At 36.9% G+C, this 21,475-nt stretch overlaps 1 protein-coding gene across 1 annotated transcript in view; it reads right to left on the bottom strand.

Annotated features, from left to right (window-relative positions):
- The window catches only part of REV3L (REV3 like, DNA directed polymerase zeta catalytic subunit), a 175,314-nt gene that overhangs the window by 96,908 nt on the left and 56,931 nt on the right, over nt 1-21,475 (bottom strand). Inside the window, exons 2-5 of the mRNA XM_068985110.1 lie at nt 20,453-20,642; nt 15,171-15,245; nt 11,640-11,800; nt 3,197-3,296 (exon numbers count right to left, since the gene is read on the bottom strand). Of these exons, the coding sequence (XP_068841211.1) occupies nt 3,197-3,296; nt 11,640-11,800; nt 15,171-15,245; nt 20,453-20,642 (526 nt within the window). The remainder of the gene's footprint in view (nt 1-3,196; nt 3,297-11,639; nt 11,801-15,170; nt 15,246-20,452; nt 20,643-21,475) is intronic.

Raw genomic sequence — 21,475 nt, 5'->3', positions numbered from 1 at the left:
ACGTTTAACTATGGATGATTCATGTTTATATGTGGAAGAGACCAATACAATATTGTAAAGCAATAATTCTCCAATTAGAAATAATTTTTAAAAAATTAAAATAAATTTGAGCCTGCAAATATATGTAGACCATTCCTTTAAATTATGAAAGGTAGATAAACAATACAATGGTAATTAGGCAACTGTACCTCTCTGAATATTTCTATTCACAGCTTAACACAACAGACCCACAAATTACAGTCACTGAGGACAGAACTCAGACATCTGTAATTTTAAACAATCTCTTCAGATCATTCTGATGGGCAGCCAGGTTGAGATTACTGCAGTAGATTCGACCTTTGTGAATTCAACACTCTGGCAAATGACTGAAGGTCCATGATGTGTGGTGATTTATAATGAGCCAGCAGGGCTTCCCTGGTGGCTCAATGGAAAAGAACCCACCTGCCAGTACAGGAGATGTGGGTTCAGTCCCTGGGTCAGGAAGATCCCCTGGAGAAGGAAATGGCAACCCACACCAGTATTCTCACATGGGAAATCCCATGGACACAAGAGCCTCGTGGGCTACAGTCCATAGGGTTGCAAGAGTTGGACACAACTTAGCAACACCACCACCACCAGAGCAGGTAAGACTAGCAGACTTGCAAACTCAGCACTTTCATCTCATTGAGATTGTTGCTATTTGTTTCAGCCCTTGAAATAATATTGTGAAATTATTCAGATATTATCAATATTATTATTCAAAATAATATTGTGAAATATTGTGAAATTGTGGAATTTCAGCCCTTGAAATTCCTTGCGAAGGAATATAAAACATTTTGGTTTTAAAAGAAAAAAAAAGGTATCCAGAGAACGTGCTCACATGGGGGTAAAAATGAGACTAATAAAATTTAAGAGTACTGATTTGGCAAAAATGTTTATGATGTTTATTTGTATTTGATGAAATGATAGATTTTCATGTTTAATACAAGAAGCCTAAAAGTATGGGACAAAAATGTAGGTTATAGCTAACCTACATTTATTATAAATTCTAGTTCTGAATACCTTGTCTAATTTCACTAGTTTGCCATTTCATATCTTTGCTCTGTACCGTACTATGCTCAGTCATTTCCAACTCTGTGACCCCATGGACTGTACAGCTCACCAGGTTCCTCTGTCCATGGGATTTTCCAGGCAAGAACTAGAGTGGGTTGTCATTTCCTTCTCCAGGGGATATTTCTAACCCAGGGATCAAACCTGTGTCTCCTGCACCGGCAGGCAGATTCTCTACCACTGAGCCACCAGGGAAGCTCATCTATGCTTTTAAAAGTAATAATTCAGACTTTTCATTATAATACACAGAGTTTCTTTAAACTAACTCCTAACCAGTGAAACTTTACTATATAGTCTTATGACCTAACCAGAAACATGCTTGCTGAAAAAGGCTTCCAATACAAATAAACCTTGATTTGAGGTGATCATGTAAAACACAACTTACTAAATATAGGACTTGGAAAACCAAGGGATCTAGTGACTAGGTCAAATCTTTGGGTTAAGCTTATTTGTTCCAATTTCAGAGAGACAGAGGAACTATATAACAGGCACAAAAACAAGACAGAAAACAGCCTGTCGGTCACTTTGCTCTGGACTAATTAGAACTTGAATTTGATGCGTTAAATAACACTCTGTCTAAAATTAATACCATTTCAACACAATTATAAAAACAATTCTGTTCTATCTGATGACCCTAAGTACATATGTATGTATACGTGTATGACTTTACCAAAATGTCCTGACATTTGCTAACTGAATCCAGAGGTAAGGCAAGTCACTGTCCACTTGGAAGGCTTTGAAGTCTCATTCTGGCATAATATTAGTCATAAATCAACATACATCTATCATTATTTAATGAGAGTCTTAATGTTAGGTCTTAAAAAGCCAAAGCAATTCTATAATATGGAAATTGGGTGAAGAACATACTAGTATCTTAAACTATATAAATTAAGCTCTAAACAAATATTCTTATGACAGCTTATCTTCAACCAATTAATAAATTCACATTTTATCATGAAATTAAAAAAGTCATTTAACTGAATACTTCTACTTTGCATCCTTCATTAAAAAAAGAAAAAAAACAACAAAAAACAACACTTAAAACTTATCAGGTGACATATAAGTAGTGAAAAAGAAGACACCACACAACCCCATCAATACCCAAATAATCAACATAAGAATCAAGAAAGCTTGGGCAACAACTTTTTGGTATAAAACAAAAATCCTCTACTTCTATGTAGATTAAGATATTATGATAATTTTGATAGGTACTGATTATATATCTACTTTATAGTAGGAAAATGTAAACCTTTGGAATATCTTACCCTCTCCAAGAGTCTAATAAATACTAAATAGCCAAAAGAAATCACAAATTGTATTATTCATATACACTACAGTAATCCACTTTTTTTCACAAATATTCAGAAATATTTAGGGGTTATTTTTATTAAAAATATTTTCCATTTAGGATTGATTGGTTTACCTATTGATTTAAATATTTATTTGCCATACCATGTAACATATGGGATCTTAGTTCCCTGACCAGGAATGGAACCCCCCCTGCAGTGGAAGTGTGGAGTCTTAATCACTGGACAACCAGGGAAGTCCTGCTATTTAGGTTTTAAACTGCTTTTATATTATATGATTTTTACTTGACAAATTGTGTGTGTGGGTGTGTGCTTAGTTACTCAGTCATGTCTGACTTTTTGCGACCACATGGACTGCAGCCCACCAGGCTACACTGTCCACAGGATTCTCCACACAAGAATACTGGAGTGCACAGCCATTCCCTTCTCCAGGGGATCTACCCGACCCAGGGATCAAACCCAGGTCTCCTGCATTGCAGGTGGATTCTCTACTCTCTGAGCCACCAGGGAAGCCCACTAGACAAGCTGTAGGATGTCAATTTAGACTGTACAAACAAGATAGATATTGGAGAGAAGTATAAAAACTTACAGATTCCTTTTATTAATGACGGATAACTAAGTATATTTTCAACCTGTTTTGACAGTTTATTTTTGAAATCTATGATCCACGTGTTGAGATTTGCTTTTTTGATAAACTTACAAAGAAGCAATTATAAAATTAAATTATGCTAACCATTGATTTCTGAATAGAGTAGGACATATGTAAATAAGTTTTCTTTTCCTTTACAACATTAACTAACCTTGGTATTTCGCCTTCTTCCCACCGAAATAAAGTACCAGTAAGGGAATTTTTTCCTGGTAGCCGATCCTTGCAAGACCCAGTTGGATGCAATGGATCACCTAGAAATAAAGTCAAAAGGGTTAAGTTCCACTTTTAACTTGCATATAATTACTCTTTAGGTAAATTAGTATACAACTCACATGACTAGTTCCTAAAACTGTATCCTAAAAATTCATTAACATACTGGAATGCATTTGTACAGTGGAGAATAAGGATTCCAAATGGAGAGGGGTGGGGGGAAAGTATCTGCAATATATGGATATGAAAGAGAAATGGCCACAATACTTTCATACTAGAATTAAAAGTATGATACAACACACTATAGCAATAGGTGTGCTTAAACTTCATTTTAAAAAAAACTATGAATTTTTGTAGACTTTAATCTAAATTCCTAGGCTTTTCTGTATGAGCCTCTACTAAAATTCTAGTGGAAACCAGATTCCAGATAAAATTCAAAACATACTTTAAATACTAATCCTTGAATAAAAAGAAAACACATAATGCATTCCAAAAGTAATGGAGTAACAGTGAGTGGAAAGCTGGGGCAAATGCAAATACAATTTGACCAGGAATTGGAGAGAACTATGCTTTTGCTTAGTTATCCGAGATGCATAAACAGAGTCCAGGGGCCATGCTTTGCAAATGATCTCTAAATCTTAGCAATCTTTTTGTGATCTCTTAAGAGGAATTTGCATTCCAGTCCCCTATAATGAAAAGGACATCTTTTTGGGGTGTTAGTTCTAAGAGGTCTTGTAGGTCTTCATAGAACCGGTCAACTTCAGCTTCTTCAGCGTTACTGGTTGGAGCATAGACTTGGATTACTGTGATATGGAATGGTTTGCCTTGGAAACGAACAGAGATCATTCTGTCATTTTTGAGATTGCATCCAAGTACTGCATTTCGGACTCTTCTGTTGACCATGATGGCTACTCCATTACTTCTAAGGGAGTCCTGCCCACAGTAGTAGATGTAATGGTCATCTGAGTTAATTCAGGCATTCCAGTCCATTTTAGTTCGCTGATTCCTAGAAAGTCTATGTTCACTCTTGCCTTCTCCTGTTTGACGACTTCCAATTTGCCTTGATTCATGGACCTGACATTCCAGGTTTCTATGCTATATTGCTCTTTACAGCATCAGACCTTGCTTCTATCACCAGTCACATCCACAACTGGGTATTGTTTTTGCTTTGGCTCCATCCCTTCATTCTTTCTAGAGTTATTTCTCCATTGATCTCCAGTAGCATATTGGGCACCTACCAACCTGGGGAGTTCCTCTTTCAGTATCCTATCATTTTGCTTTTTCATACTGTTAATGGGGTTCTCAAGGCAAGAATACTGAAGTGGTTTGCCATTCCCTTCTCCAGGGGACCACATTCTGTAAGACCGTGAACTTCCAGATGTTCAAGAAAAGGCAGAGGAACCAGAGATCAAATTGCCAACATCTGCTGGATCATTGATAAAGCAAGAGTTCCAGAAAAACATCTATTTCTGCTCTATTGACTATGCCAAAGCCTTTGACTGTGTGGATCACAATAAACTGTGGAAAATTCTGAGAGAGATGGGAATACCAGACGACCTGACCTGCCTCCTGAGAAACCTATATGCAGGTCAGAAGGCAACAGTTAGAACTGGACACGGAACAACAGACTGGTTCCAAATAGGAAAAGGAGTACGTCAAGGCTGTATCCTGTCACCCTGCTTATTTGACTTATATGCAGAGTACATCATGAGAATCGCTGGGCTGGAAGAAGCACAAGCTGGAATCCAGATTGCCAGGAGAAATATCAATAACCTCAGATATGCAGATGACACCACCCTTATGGCAGAAAGTGAAGAGGAACTAAAGCCTCTTGATGAAAGTGAAAGAGGAGAGTGAAAAAGCTGGCTTAAAGCTCAACATTCAGAAAGCGAAGATCATGGCATCTGGTCCCATCACTTCATGGCAAATAGATGGGGAAATAGTGGAAACAAGAGTCAGACTTTATATTGGGGTCCTCCAAAATCACTGCAGATGGTGACTGCAGCCATGAAATTAAAAGACGCTTACTCCTTGGAAGGAAAGTTATGACCCATCTAGATAGCATATTCAAAAGTAGAGACATTACTTTGCCAACAAAGGTCTGTCTAGTCAAGACTATGGTTTTTCTGGTGGTCATGTATGAATGTGAGAGTTGGACTGTGAAGAAAGCTGAGCGCTGAAGAATTGATGCTTTTGAATTCTGGTGTTGGAGAAGACTCTTGAAAGTCCCTTGGATTGCAAGGAGATCCACCAGTCCATTCTGAAGGAGATCAGCCTTGGGTGTTCTTTGGAAGGACTGATGCTGAAGCTGAAATTCCAGTACTCTGGCCACCTCATGAGAAGAGTTGACTCATTGGAAAAAGACTCTGATGCTGGGAGGGATTGGGGGCAGGAGGAGAAGGGGACGACAGAGGATGAGATGGCTGGATGGCATCACCAACTCGATGGACGTGAGTTTGAGTGAACTCTGGGAGTTGGTGATGGAAAGGGAGGCCTGGCATGCTGCGATTCATGGGGTTGCGAAGAGTCAGACACGACTGAGCAAATGAACTCACTGAAGAGGAATTTAAATTTTCAGATAAAGAAAGCTTGAATAAGTCCCAAAGAAAGAATCCCAACATAAAGTATTTTTTTAACTTCTTATTTTATATTGGAGGATATCTGACTAACAATGATGTGTAAGAAAGACACTAAATTCTCAATCCTCTTCAACTAAATTTAATACTTATTTGGTAAGCTTGATCACAAAATTATGTAATTAATTACTTACCATCTTTGCTGCTTTAACAAAACATGTATCAAACCATGTAAGTGGTTCCATCTACCTTCAGAAGTTTTTGAAGGCTTGGTGTTATGCAACAAGACTATTTATATGAAATACTTTGTAAGTTGTAAATTATAAAACAATTATTTCCTAATCAATTTATATGAATGTATAATCTACATGTTTACTAATTACCAAGTTACCTATCATAGTATTAAAAATCACACTTTATCTATACTTTTTGTATTATTTTATTTTATAAATATATTTGTCATTCTTTTCAACTCTGGATGTTAAAAACGTAATATAAAGTCACAATGGAGAATAGTAAAAAATGCCTCTGATCTAAAAAATATTTACTCTAAGTACTTCTATATACTTCACCTTAATAATATTTCCATTTCATTTGACAACTGAGTGTATAACTGAATACTGAGACAAAACGGTATATGCATACATATTAAAATTTCTAAATATTTTTGACTTTTAAATTTACTTTCAAAACACTACATTATAGACATTATCTTGTTTTACAAAATTAAAATATTAATTTATGCATATATAACATTTATAATAGCAAGTTTACTGTCCATTTAATTATATACTTGAGATAACATAAAATGTAATAAAAAATGATTCACCTATTCTTTACATTTCAGTATAATCTTTAATCTATTTTTTTTGAACAAAACAAAAACCTGAAGGTTTATTTAATAATGATAAGTTAAAACACAAATTTTATTTCATCATACTTGAAATTTCTCTTTTAATTTTCCCCAAATAAATTTCATGAATTTCTGCTTTCTGGTTGTACCTTCCAATACTCACCTAACTTTTATAACTAAAATAAATGGCTTACATATATTTGCTAATTAAGATTCTTCTCATGCTTTTTCACCTATTGGAAACAAACTTTTGTAAAAAGGACATCCTTTTCCTAGAAATACCTCCTGCACATTCTCTAAAACATTTTCCATTCCTCAATCCTTCTTGTACTCCCAGCTATATTTGACACTGATAACCAACCTGCTGTTCCCCCAATAACCTTTTCACTTTCGAAGAATTTTAGTTATAGAAACATTACAGGGATAGTACGGCTTCTGAATACTGCTTATCACATCATTCCCATTATTAACATTTTACATTACTGCAGTACATCTATCAGAGAAACTGACACAGCTACATTCCTATTAACTACTATGCACTTTATTTAAATTTCACCAGTTTACCCACTACTGTCCACTTTCTGTTTCAGGGATCTAAAGTAGGATACCTCGCTGTAGTTAGTTATCATGTGTTCCTAGTCTCCTCTGCTCTATTTCTCAGCCTTTCCTCGTTTTTCATGACCTAGAGAGTCACGATTACTGGTTAGGTAACCTACAGAATGTCCTCTAATCCAGGATTGTCGGTGTTTTTCTTATTACTAGATTGTCATTATGAGTTTTCATGAAGAATACCACAATGAGGTATTTTTATGCAGAATACCATGATGATCACAACATAAGAGAGGGGACATGATATCCAAGTAACACTATATCCAACAACTGGGACTGCTGACCATCAATACTTGGTTCAGTTCAGTCACTCAGTTGTGCCCGACTCTTTGCAACCCCATGAATCGCAGCATGCCAGGCCTGCCTGTCCATCACCAACTCCCGGAGTTCACTCAAACACACATCCATCAAGTAGGATGATGCCATCCAGCCATCTCATCCTCTGTTGTCCCCTTCTCCTCTTGCCCCCAGTCCCTCCCAGCATCAGAGTCTTTTCCAATGAGTCAACTTTTCACATGAGGTGGCCAGAGTAGTGGAGTTTCAGCTTCAGCATCAGTCCTTCCAAAGAACACCCAAGGCTGATCTCCTTCAGAATGGACTGGTTGGATCTCCTTGCAGTCCAAGGGACTCTCAAGAGTCTTCTCCAACACCACAGCTCAAAAGCATCAATTCTTCGGTAGTCCAGTTCTCACATTCATACATGACCACAGGAAAAACCACAGCCTTGACTAGACGGACCTTTGTTGGCAAAGTAATGTTTCTGCTTTTGAATATGCTATCTAGGTTGGTCATAACTTTCCTTCCAAGGAGTAAGTGTCTTTTAATTTCATGGCTGCAGTCACCATCTGCAGTGATTTTGGAGGACCCCAATATAAAGTCTGACACTGTTTCCCCATCTATTTGCCATGAAGTGATGGGACCAGATGCCATGATCTTCGCTTTCTGAATGATGAGCTTTAAGCCAACTTTTTCACTCTCCTCTTTCACTTTCATCAAGAGGCTTTAGTTCCTCTTCACTTTCTGCCATAAGGGTGGTGTCATCTGCGTATCTGAGGTTATTGATATTTCTCCTGGCAATCTGGATTCCAGCTTGTGCTTCTTCCAGCCCAGCGATTCTCATGATGTACTCTGCAAATAAGCAGGGTGACAGGATACAGCCTTGACGTACTCCTTTTCCTATTTGGAACCAGTCTGTTGTTCTGTGTCCAGTTCTAACTGTTGCCTCCTGACCAGCATATAGGTTTCTCAGGAGGCAGGTCAGGTCATCTGACCTGAACTCCCATCTCTCTCAGAATTTTCCACAGTTTATTGTGATCCACACAGTCAAAGGCTTTGGCATAGTCAATAGAGCAGAAATAGATGTTTTTCTGGAACTCTCTTGCTTTATCAATGATCCAGCGGATGTTGGCAATTTGATCCCTGGTTCCTCTGCCTTTTCTAAAACCAGCTTGAACATCTGGAAGTTCACAGTTCATGTATTGCTGAAGTTGGCTTGGAGAATTTTGAGCCTTAAAGGGTACATTTTTATGGATTTGATGACTGTAAAAAATCATACCAGCATGCAGTAACATGCAGAATAATTCATCCGAAAAGTTCCCCTATGTATTTGTTTTGTAATCAATATTCTACTCTTCTCCAATTCCTGGCAACCACTAATATATTTTCCATTTCTATAGTTTCACGTTTACCAGAATGTTATATGAATAAAACCATACAATTTGTACATGTCCCTGGTTGCTCAGATGGTAAAAGCTGTCTGCAATGGAGGAGACCCAGGTTCATTCCCTGTGTCAGGAAGATCCCCTGGAGAACGTAACAGCAACCAATTCCAGTATTCTTGCCTGGAAAATTCCATGCACACAGGAGCCTGGTTAACTACAGTCCATGGAGTCACAAAGAGTCAGACACGACTAAGTGACTAACACATACGCACATATAACTTGTAGTCTTTTAGGTCTGGCTTTCACTTAGTAAATGAATTCAACTTTCATCAGTGTTGTAGGAATCAGTATCGTGATGTGTTTCACTGATAAACAGTATTCCATTGTATTGGTATATAACCGTTTATCCATGGCCCCCACTGAGTGGACATCTTGGTTACTTTAGATTTTTAGCAATTATGAAATAAAGCCGTTATAAACATCTGCATACAGGTTTTTGGGTGGACATAAGATTCCCCTGGGGTAAGAAGTGTGTCTGAGATCACCCAACTAGTAAGACATAGAGCTCAGATGGTAAAGAGACTGCCTGCAATGCAGGACACCAGGGTTCAATCCCTGGGTCAGGAAGATCCCCTGGAGAAGGAAACGTCAACCCACTCCAGTATTCTTGCCTGGAGAATTCCATGGACAGAGAAGCCTTGTGGGCTACAGTCCATGGGGTTGCAGAGTCGGACACGACTGAGTGACTAACACTTTATATATTCTAGATATAAGTATTTTATCAGATGTATAATTTAAAGTATTTTCTCCCAGTCTGTGACTTACCTTTTCATTTTTCTAATATTACTTTTTACAGAAAGTTTTTAACTTTGGCAAAATCAACTTGTTAGGCAGATTTTCTCATTGTTTTCTTCTAGAAGTCTGATAATTTTACATTTAAGTCTGTGACCCATTTTAATTTTTACACAGGGTGTGGAATGTGTCTGAGCTCTTTTATTTTTTTATTATTTGTTTGTCTTTTTTTAAATTCACTTTTGGTTGCCTTGGGTCTCCTTTGCTGTGCCAGCTTTCTCTAGTTGCAGTGAGCGAGGGCTACTCCTCATGGTGGTGCCTGGGCTTCTCATCGCAGTGGCGTCTCTCGTTGTCGAGCACAGGCTCTAGGGTGTGGGCTTCAGCAGCTGTGGCTCCCAGGCCTAGCTGCTCCGTGGTATGTGGAATCTTCCTGGACCAGGGGTCAAACCTGTGTTCCCTGCACCGGAAGGTGGATTCCTATCCACTGTACTGCCAGGGAAGTCCTCGGCTCTTATTTTTATTTTCTGGTATATGGATTATCCAATGATTCTACCACCTAAGGAAAAGTTGTAGATGTGGCAGTCTTTTTTAGTCCCAGGAGACTCAAACTGGGCTGAAATGTCTCAAAGTGGTTCCACTTCCGACTTTGGGCATGTCTCTTTGAAACCCTACCTCCTTCTGTGGAGGATTCCAACCTATTCAGCAGGTCCTGAATTGCTGTTTTCAGTTCCCTCACTGAGTAAGGCTGTCTTAATAGAGGCAGGGAGGATTAGCAAAACCCTTCAGGGCAAAGGCTGTTTTCTGCACTCTGGTTCCTCGTTTGGCCAGTACTTCTTCATTGTTTGTAATCTTTGTGATACAGTTAAGATTAAAAAAAAACAAAAAAACCTTACCTAGCTCTTAAACTGGTTTTTGTGAGAAGGTTGATCCTATTAACCTAACCCACCATTCCAAAGAAAAAAATCCTCCCCAGTTACTTTTCAGAGCACAGCTTGGGTATGGCAGAAGAAGTGCAAGGAGTTAAGCCAAAAAAGAACAGCTGGTAAACAACATGAGAAAAAAATGCAAACTTTTGGTTTTAAAAGTTTGGTAATGAAAGAAAAGAAAAAAATCATAACAGAAAGGACAGTAGAATTGCAGGAAAAATGCTGGTTTTACTTTATCTTAAGTAGAAGAGAAGGAATCCAGCCAGAATAAAATGCAAAAGATGCGAGACTGTTTTAACCAGAAATTATATTCCTAGGTATATGCCAAGAGAAATGAAAACATATGGCTATATGAATATTTGTACATGAATGTTCATAGCAGCATTGTTCATAATAGCCAGAAGAAGGAAACCCAGATGTCTGTCATTGATGAATCAGTAAACAATGTAGTATATTCACACAACAGAGTATTAGCTGGCCATAAAAAGGAATACTGACACATGCTATGACATGGATGAACCCTGAAAACATCAGGCTAAGTTAAATAAACAAACATATGATTCCATTTAAATGAGATGTGTGGAATGGGCAGACATAGAGACAGAAGGGAGATTAACCGTTGCTAAGAGGTGAAGGCATGGGAGGACTGCAGGAGATTGCTAAAGACTACAGGGCTTCTTTAGAGGTGCTGAAAAATGTTCTAAATTTGACTTTGGTGATGGATGCACAACTCTGAATATATTAAAAACCAGAGCTGTCCATTTAAAATGAGAGAACTGTAAAGAATAAAGGTGTTACCAAAAATAACTGAGATTCTTTTCCTGATAAACTCTAAGATATTTTTGCATATTTCTTTCTATTCCTTATCCACTTAGCACTTACTTTTAAGTACATATTATTTTATAAATCATCAATTACATAACACTTGTTTCAAAGCTTTAATTTGAACTTGTGAAATTAACCTTACTTTTCCTCCTTGCTTTTCGGAACTTGACAGCAGCCAGATTTATTAAATTCATTCCATACAGATTGTAGTCAATGAAGAGCTGTAGGAGGTAGGGAATATGCGCTTCATGAGGCTGATAAAATTTATTCATTATGGCTCCACTTTGCAAAAGTTCACATATCCTAAATTAGAAAAAAAAGTTATACCATAAAATTGTGTTTCCTAAAATGTTAAGTGAAATAATGGTTATACAAATATAGAGAACAAAACATATTACTCTACCACACAAAATTTTCATTTCAATTTTACTCAAAATTTATGTTTTTTTTGGGCAACTGAAAGTTTAAATCAAGTTTTAAAGTAAGCTGCAAGCTCTGAAAGAAAATGAGAAAAAATGTCTTAAATGAAGAATATTTTGACTTCTAAAACCAATTTAATGCAAACTATACTGAAAAAGCTAACATGTCCAAAAAAGGCTTTTAAGATATCATATTTTTCTTTTAAAAATCCAAAAAAAAATTTTGAAAAGATTATACAACAATTCTAAAAGAGGACATATGACTCAATCTACCACACAGAGATGTTACCACTTTTGGTATTTTTCTTCTCTGAGTAATTTGTCCTTCATATTGGGGGGTACAAACAATAGGCAATTATAAATAACAAAGTGCTATGCAGGGGAAGTATATAAAACATCTAGAAGGTACAATAAACAGACTGTAGTTTCTGCATAGCCTTCTTGGAGAGAAGTCTCTAAGCAAAACAATGAACTAAAAATACTTTTTCTCAGACGAGAAGGAGCATTTCATCGAAATAAAACTGCACATGTAAAGGGTCACAAGAAAACGTGGTTATTCAGAACTAAAACCACTGCGTGAGGCTTAGTGACAGAGGCTATGGTGGTGGTGGTGGTGGTGGGAGAGTAGAGGCAATAAGTCGTCACATCACGCAGAGCCTACTAACCTATTTGAAGAATCTGCCTGTCAAGTGAAGAGAACAGGAAAACTGAAATGACCAGGTTAGCTAAAGAAAGCAAAACACTAGAGACAGAAAGTGAGAGGGTACTGTGGAAAAACTAAGATGAGGCGGCTTTAACAAGGATCAAGGAAATGTACTGAGATTCAGGAAGCATATGAGGAATAAAATGGTCAGGCCCTGATGACTAACTACACGCGAAGGGTGAGATAGAATATAAGCTGAGGATAATGCCTAGGTTAAGGAGCAAGTTGGTGGTGCTGCATTTATTGAAATAGAATGGATTGGAAGAAAATAGGTTTATTTGTGGATTTTTATTTGGAGAAGGAATAAGGACAAACTTGGTTTTTAGACAAACTGGAGTTGACTGGTTTTAGACAAACTGGAGGTATACTGGAATGTTCAGGTAGATTTCTATGAAAATATTAGAAATGAATAATAAAGATGAGTTTAAGGATAATTTTATTAATAGACGAGACACAGAAAACATATTTTGAGGCACTGTGTATTAGGCACAATTGGTGTCTAAACTTAGGTGCTCTAAATGCTTAATCTCAAGTAATACTTACTACAAAACAGAGAAGTTGAGTCTTAGATCAAAAACTTACCCAAAATCACACAAACAAAAGTGGAAGAGCTAAAATTCAACTCCAATTTTTCCTGACTTAAGCCCTCTTAACTATAGTGCTATTCTATTTATCCAGTAGATGGTCTGATTGACTGATCAGGATCTCTGAAGGAAATTTTAAGCTATTGATATATATTTGGAAGCCAAATGCATACAGATTAAAACAAAAACCATGGACGTACATAAGACTGTAAAGTGAGGGGAACATATATAGAGAAAAAGATAAATGCCCAAGACGAAAGTCCAAGGCCCAACCACACATATGTTAAAAGAGGAGCCAACAAAATGGCATAAATATGAATGACCAGACAGGCATGAGGAAAACTAGAAAAAACGTTTACATCAAAGCAACCTTATTTTAAGGTAGTGTAAGCACTGATGGACATGAGGTCCAAAGGTAAGAGGTGTTAATTGGATTTAACAACACTGAGGTCGTTAATTAAGCGGAACGGCTGAATTGGAGAGCAGAATTGGAGTTAAGTTAAAGAGCAAGCAGGAGATAAGATACTGGACACACAAAGTATAGCTAAATTCTTCCAGGAGAATAGCTGTGAGTATGAATGTCTTTTGAGTATGAATGTGTGAATGTGTAAAATTAAGTCTTATTGTTGTTTAAATGGTGGAAGGGAGAGGGGATAACTGATAGATGAAAAGAAAGGGTCAAAGGGAGTGGATCCAGAGCTTTAAAGGTAGGGGTCAATCTCTTCTGCTGTAATAGGCAGTGAAAAGTAGAGAACAGCTGTGAATAGATTTTAAGGATCTCTGACAGAAATTTAAGAGAGTTTTATTCCAATGGTTCTCAAGTTTTTTAGCCCCAGGACTCCTTTTCATTCTTAAAAATTACTGCTAGCATCAAAAAGCTTTTGTTTATGTGGTTTATATCTATTGATATTTACCAAATCAAGTTAAAACAGAAAATTTTAAGAGACTCATTTACTAATTTAAAAATAACAATAAACCCAAGCTATGTTAACATAAATAACATTGTTTTATTTTTTTTAAAAATCTATGATTTTCAAAACAAAAACAATTTAGGGAGAAAAAGGAATTATTTTACATCTTTGAAAATCTCTGTTTTAACAGAAGACAGCTGGATTCTCATGTCTGCTTCAGCTCAATCTATTCTGAAATACTGTTTCATTGAAACATACAAAGAAAAAACCAGCCATACGCATATACATAATTGAAAACAGAAAAGTACCTGAATAGCCTTTTCAGGTAAATGTTGATCTTTGTTATTATTACATGAACATGCAATGGGGGTGGTGGTTTCTTAAAGTTCAGCAACAATGCGGAAACCGTATCAATGAACTTTTTGTACTCTGTTACGTTAAAATCTATTGGTCTACCTAAGACTTTATTTTTACCCATGCATAATTTCCTAATGTCTTGCCCCCGTCATTTGGAAAATATACATTCACTAAGTTATATAAATCTTCTAAACAGTAATATATCTCATTAAACAATATGGAAAAATGTTAATATCATCACCTATCTCATCAGGAAAAAAAAAAAGTACTGAAAAGAGGTTAAGTAGAAACCTTTCCCAGAAGAAAGCTCTCCCACAACGGCCTCACTCTCACATATTTCTCCTTGCTTTGAAACTAAAGAACAAATTTCTCTTGGTATTGAACATATGGTCTGGCTAGCAGGGTACTAGGATTATACAAGGCAGTCAATCATCCCTCTATCAACTTCTACAAACTCTCTAAATTTAAGGCAGAAAAGAATCAGTTAAGGGGTATAAAGCAAGGTCCCTTACCCTTAAAATATCCTTCCTAGAGTCCAAGCTATGGATCTCTCTCTCTTTACACATATATGTACATATTTTATTTTGGACTCTCTAATAATGCTACAAACTACACAAGCCTTTCTTCTAGAATTTTCCTTTTATTATTAAAATACTTAAGTGATAGTTGTTCACATTTTTATTTCACTTATCTTTTTACCTTTTCACCATTGCAGGATTGTAAAGATAGATCTTCATAAAGTGTCTTTCCTTCTCATGATAACCATAAAAAGGCCTGAAATACAAGAAATAGATATTTCAATTTATTTTCATCAGAGATGAAATAATGCAACTTATTGCCCTAATTGGACTCAGCTGGCCTAATTATTTATATTGAACATTATCAACCACCTCCCCCTAAAAAACAAAACAAAAAACCTCCAAGACTTTTTAATTAAACCTACCACAATGTCATATTTCATGACACATGAGATCTTGTTAATTCTTTTAAAAAGTTTAAAAATACCACTTTAAAAAACCTGGGGATAAAAAGGAATAGCAAACTATTTATACTTTCATTTCAACCATCATGGCTCCATTAAAAAGTGGCTTTACTCAGGCCATGCCTGTGAAAGAGAGACCTTCCTTCTGACACTTTCCCCCATTTCTTTCTGTCAGAAACTAAAGCTCTTTATCAACAAAATTCTTTAACTGACAAAGGATGGAAATTGCATTTGTATCTCTTCTCCTTATTTGTCTCTATTATTAATTTGAACATCAAAATTAATTTTACAAGTTCACTAAGGAGAGACAATTTACCTGTTATATATATGTACATATGTGTGCGTGGATAAAACACACACCCAAATCAAATGAAACTGTGAAAACTGTGCAGACAGAATTTAAGAGATTGAAAAGATCATGGCCTTACTAATAACCTATTTATATTGAGGCTGGGTTCAATTCAGGGTATCAGTCAGCAGCAGTAGGGAAAGAGAGAAGCAAAAATCTGTATGATAGAAGGAGAAACAAGTCCTCAATGCAAGAAGGAATAAGTTGAGTTATCATGTTATATTATTTCAGGAGGATCTGAAACTCTAAAACAGACTACCATTTTCAAAGATTATATAATCAGAAACAATACGTAAATAGGTCTGAATTTATAGGCAAAATAAAAAGTATTTGTCTAGAGTCTGTCTATAAATAAGTAGTTGGTTAAATCTTTAGGTGGATAAACTCAGTTTCTTTTCATCAAAAAAAAAAAAATGCATTTTCCCCTTATGATGGGCACTAAATAGAACTTACCCTCATTAGAATACCATTTTCTCTCTGTCATGTCTTATAGTGTAGTAGGCTTCAAGTATAGAAGTAAGTTGGCAACACAGTCATTTGAGGCATATTTTAAAAACTTTTTAAAAATAAGCTATTCTAAGCCTTTAGGTCAGAATCATCTGTATGTTTTCTGTAAACCAATTTCTATTAAAAAGAAAAAGTCTTAAAAGTTCTTTGTCTCATTCTTGCCACTCCCTCCAATCTTATCTCATACCCACTCACCCTTTTTCCTCCAGCCATTACAAACATTTCAACCCTTCTAACTTGATCCACTTTCAAGTAACTTACCATTCCCTCTGCCTGGAAAGTTCTGCCCTGAACCACTGCATGGCTTACTTTCAATCTGTCAGACCTCTGCTTAAACTCACCTCCTCTGAAAGGCTTGCACTGACCCTCATTCCCTATCCCCAACCCTTTACCCCCTCTTCAAAAAAAAATAATACCACTTCCTGTCCACCCCATTTTTGTTGCTATGAAGGGTGAAAATACATTGTATGAATGATCTCATTCTCTTTCACTGGCAAAATTCAACTCTTTATTCCTCCTGCTTTGGTGTTTTTCATACACATAAATATAGCTCTTTGTCTAAAGATACAGGGGTTACACTTTTAGCCAGGTAAATGGAAATGAAGAGAGTTAAATCTGCACTGGTATGGTCCATGCTATCCTTGTTTTTGCTAAAGACTTTTAGGTTTTTACAGTTAGAATCTTATAAATTTCAAAAGCTGAATACAAAACTATCAAATTTCTACAATTCTTTGTAAATCTAGGAATCTGTTTTTCTATGTATTCTGCCTAAAAATATAGCCTGGACATTCTATAAACTCAGTTTTCTGCTTCTTCTAGCCAAGAGAGTCTCTGTATAATTTAACCTGGAATCCTTACTTCCTACTGCAATCCTTACTTGCTACTGTTGACTTTACTTGATTTTGCCAAAGAATTTCTCAACCGGGAGACTCTCTGGAAGAAAGTAGAATGGAGCAGAGTCTAAGGTAAATATGTTTATACTTAAGTCTAAGGTAGATATGTTTATACTTAAAAAGTTGCACCTGATAATTGGAGTTAGTTTTTTAATATAATAATGAGAAGGAAAATTATAGTTAAAAAAAATTAATTTAGATGGACTAAGAATCTTTTTATAGACTATTTTCTAGAATCATGGTAGCTAAGTGGCAGGGAACCCCTGAAATGAGCCTAAGGTCATGGTCCTTCCTCTCTCTTAACCTAGCTTCAGGATAATGCACAGTCTAGGAAGGCTGGAATTAAGTTTGCACAAATTTTAATTAGACAGCTAGATGCAACTTTGTCTACCTTAAATAAGTACCCAATATTGAAGGAGTAAAGGACTCACAGAAGCTACAATGCATGGTAAGGGGAAAGGGGACCTTAGAACAGGAGAAAAAAAGAGAACGGCAGTCATAAATTAGACTAAATAGCTCACCTTTGCCTCCAAGTTTCTAGATTTCTATCAACTGCTCTTAAAAATATGGCTATGCTTTTAACAAATGCCCATCAAAAATACAAAGAGGTTGGTGACTCATTACTTCTTCCACTAGGCTATTTGGAGACTCAACTTTGAAATGAGAATACGTATAGGAAAGTCCGCAGAAATCATTAAACATAAAAAATGCAGCATATAAAGCTGATGATTATCTTTAACCTAATTGTTGCTATCATAGGATGGGTGTGAAATTTCACCTGATTCATTTACTCTATCAGATAGTTATTGAGCCTTCTCTACTAAATGCTCAACACCACACAAGGTGAAAGGGTTATAATGATGGACAGAAAAACATGGTCTTTTTTCTCATGAAACTTACATGCTGGTGCGAGAAAAGCACAAGAACTAATAAACAAAAAATTAAAATAACTGGAAACTACATTAAGTACTCCTTGGAGAAGGAAATGGCAACCCACTCAGTGTTCTTGCCTGGAAAACCCCACAGGCAGAGAAGCCTGGAGGGTTACAGTCATGGGGTCACAAAAGAGTAGGATACGACTTAGTGACTAAACAGCAAGAACAATAGTTAAGTACAAAAGGAAACAAGAATGGGCTAAAGATACAAAACAAAAACATCAACCTATTTTAAGAAGGGAAGTCAGAAAACTTCTCTAGAGAGGTGAAGGATTTAAAGTACTGGAGAAGGGCAGAGCACTCAAGGAAAGAAAATTGCATGTACAAAGGTGTGCCAGAGCTCAGTATATCAGAGAAACTGTAAGAAGTCCAGTGTTTCTGGATAGAACAGAAACAGGCGTCAGGCTAGGCAGATGTCAGGCATCAGATCACATAGGCTGTGGTTAGAAGCTTAAATTTTATTCTATAAACAATATGAAGCCACTCAAGGATTTTAAATGATTTTAAAAGGACCCAATTTACATTACAAGAAGAATACTTCTGTAGCTCTGGGGTGAGATAAGAACAGAAGAAGAAAATTCAATTAAAAGGACACTGGTAGTTCAGAAGAAAACCTGGATTCAGGTGGAAGTAGACAGATTTAAGACGGATTTCATAGAGATACATTCAACTCATATGTTCCAGTATGAGCTCCAAACTTTCCTGCCAGCCTGCTCTATCTGCACCAACTCAAAGTTTCGTAGTCATCCTTGATTCTTCTCACAAACCTCATCCAATCAGAGAACAAATCTCGAGGATTCAACTCTCAGGACAGATCTAGAAGCTGACCAGTTCTCTGACCAGTACTGACCAAGCTGACCAGTACTCCCCTGCTACTACCCTTGTTCAAGCATTCATATTTTCTCACCCAGATCAATGAAACGGTCCTAATGCTCTCCCTATTCAACCCCTGTGCTCCTACAATCTATTCTCTACACAGGCTACAGTGATCCTTTCAAAGTTACATCATGGCTGCTCAAAATCACGTAATAGCTCAGGACAGAAACCAAAGTCCTCAGAATAGCCTACTTCAATGGCTCTCAAACTTGAATACGCATCAGAATCAGCAGAAAGGCTCACAAATTTCTGAGCCTCACAACTAGAGTTTATGATTCATCAGGTCTGGGATCAGAGCAAAGAATGTATTTTTACTAAGTTCTCAAGTGTGTTAGTCTGAAGTCCTTCAAGAAGTTCCAAGTAGACCTCACAAGAGAGTGGGAAAGCCACCAGACTTAGATACAGGTCCGATCTAAGTGAAGGAGAGAGAGGGAAGATGAGTGGAAGTGCCTTCTATTGCAATGTGATTCTAGTGAAAGTTCAGAAAGGCTGTCTGAAGTCCCCAAGTGTCTCCCACAAACAGGCCTGTCTTAGTATTCTTACTGTGCTTAGCCACTGGGTGGGAGAAGCCTATGAAAAATGGCTTCAGCTTACATGGGATGATAAATGGATTTCAGTGCAGTAGCTGGGGCCATTGTTCAATTATGTTCCTTGTATTTGGAGATCTGATAGTGCATTCTCATGGTGTCAAACCAGATAAAACTGATTATGGTGATCTACTGGCCAGCATAATCTCCATCCTCTTGTATCTCGCTAATCTCATTTTGTCCACTCTCCTTTCCCTCTGCTCCAGCCACCTGGTCTCCATTTTGTTCCCACCCCCCACCTTCAAGTCTTTGCTCGAATGTCATTTACCATGTTAATGACACCTTCCCCGATTACCTGATACAAAACTACCACCAGTCTGCTTCTCTAACCCATACTAATGATCCTTCTTATCCTGTCCTACATATTTTATTGTCTAGCACTAAGTATCATGTAATAAGTCAATAAATTTATTTGTGATAGTCATTGGTTATTTTCCATTGGTTTTGCATTACTACAATGTAACTTCCACGGGGACAAGGATCTTTGTTTTGTTCACCAGTATATCCCAAGCATCTAGAAGAGTGCCTGGCACATAAAAGGTGCTCAATAAATAGTTGATGAATGAATTACATGAATTTCTACAAGAATGTAGAAATGATGAATTTCTACAATTCTAGGAAGCAGAGAAATGGAAAAAGTTAAAACAAAAATCACTGTTAACCATTTATCTTTCATTGCAATAAAAATTGATTTAAAAGGTTATAGTAAGAAATTTTATCCCAGTTCCATTAGATTAGAATTAAAGGAAAAATGAATAGAGTATATCTGAATTGGATATATTTTCTTTTAACTGGAATAACAACATAAATACAAAGAAACAGAAATTTGAAAAGATGTTATCATATACTTACATTCCCGAGACTAATGACACCTTGAACACGTGCTGAGCAGTGGAAGATGGATTGCCTAAAGCCACATTAAGTGCTCTGTCGATACTGAATGCCATCTGAGACAGATAGCTTTCTGGCTGCTGTCCATAACCATCATATGGCACATAGAGGTAAGGAAAGATGCCATGCAGGTGAAGACATGTCTTCTGACCTAAAATGTAACACATTGTAAAGTTTAGACTGGAGATGCATTTTAAAACCTTAACATTACAAAGCTCAGAATACAAGTCATTTAAATGGTCTAATGACAGCCCAGCTTATCTGAGGGAAGGGCTGAAGAAACTAACCCATAGTTAAAGCCACCTGTATTGACTAGATCTCACAACAGAACATTTAGAAGCATTTTATAAATATAAGCATTAGAGTATGATTTAAATAGTAGTTTTGGTGAAAATACGTTGGGAATACTTCATCTTCCCAATCCAACTACTTTTATTACTTCACCAAACTGCCCTATAATACCACATAACACAGTGTCATGAAGCTTACAAAAATTCACTGAAAGCTTAATAATAAATCAGTTAATGTCTATCTTCACATTCCAGTGGGCGGAATTTTGCTATGGAGAGGGGGTAGTTGGGAAGGGCAAAAATGAAATTCTGCTGTAGGGGGAAAAAAATCAAAACAGACAAAAACAAAAGACAATCCCTACAGATCAGTTGTCTGTAATAGACTTCTGGATATCTAAATTGCACATCTGGTGAAGTGGGACAGGGAAGACACAATGAGGGGAAAAAACAAGCATGCACACTTTCCAGGAAGTCATCACATTAGGCAAGGTGCAGAAAGGGTACATGGTGCTGATCCGCCAACAGACAGTCCCACACAGCCATGACAAAGCAGGTAACGTGAGTGAGAACCCATCCACTAAAGAAAGTGCTACAGAAACAGTAATGCATCCACAGCAAGGTGAAGTAACAAAAAGCAGATGCACTATTACTCTGACCAATCTGGCAGGGCTGTATAAAAGCGGTTCCTGTCCTC

The sequence above is a fragment of the Capricornis sumatraensis genome, chromosome 13 (genome assembly GCF_032405125.1).
Source record: "Capricornis sumatraensis isolate serow.1 chromosome 13, serow.2, whole genome shotgun sequence".
NCBI lineage: Eukaryota > Metazoa > Chordata > Mammalia > Artiodactyla > Bovidae > Capricornis > Capricornis sumatraensis.
Note: the sequence above shows the minus strand (reverse complement) of the source record. Positions and strands in the feature narration are given on the sequence as shown.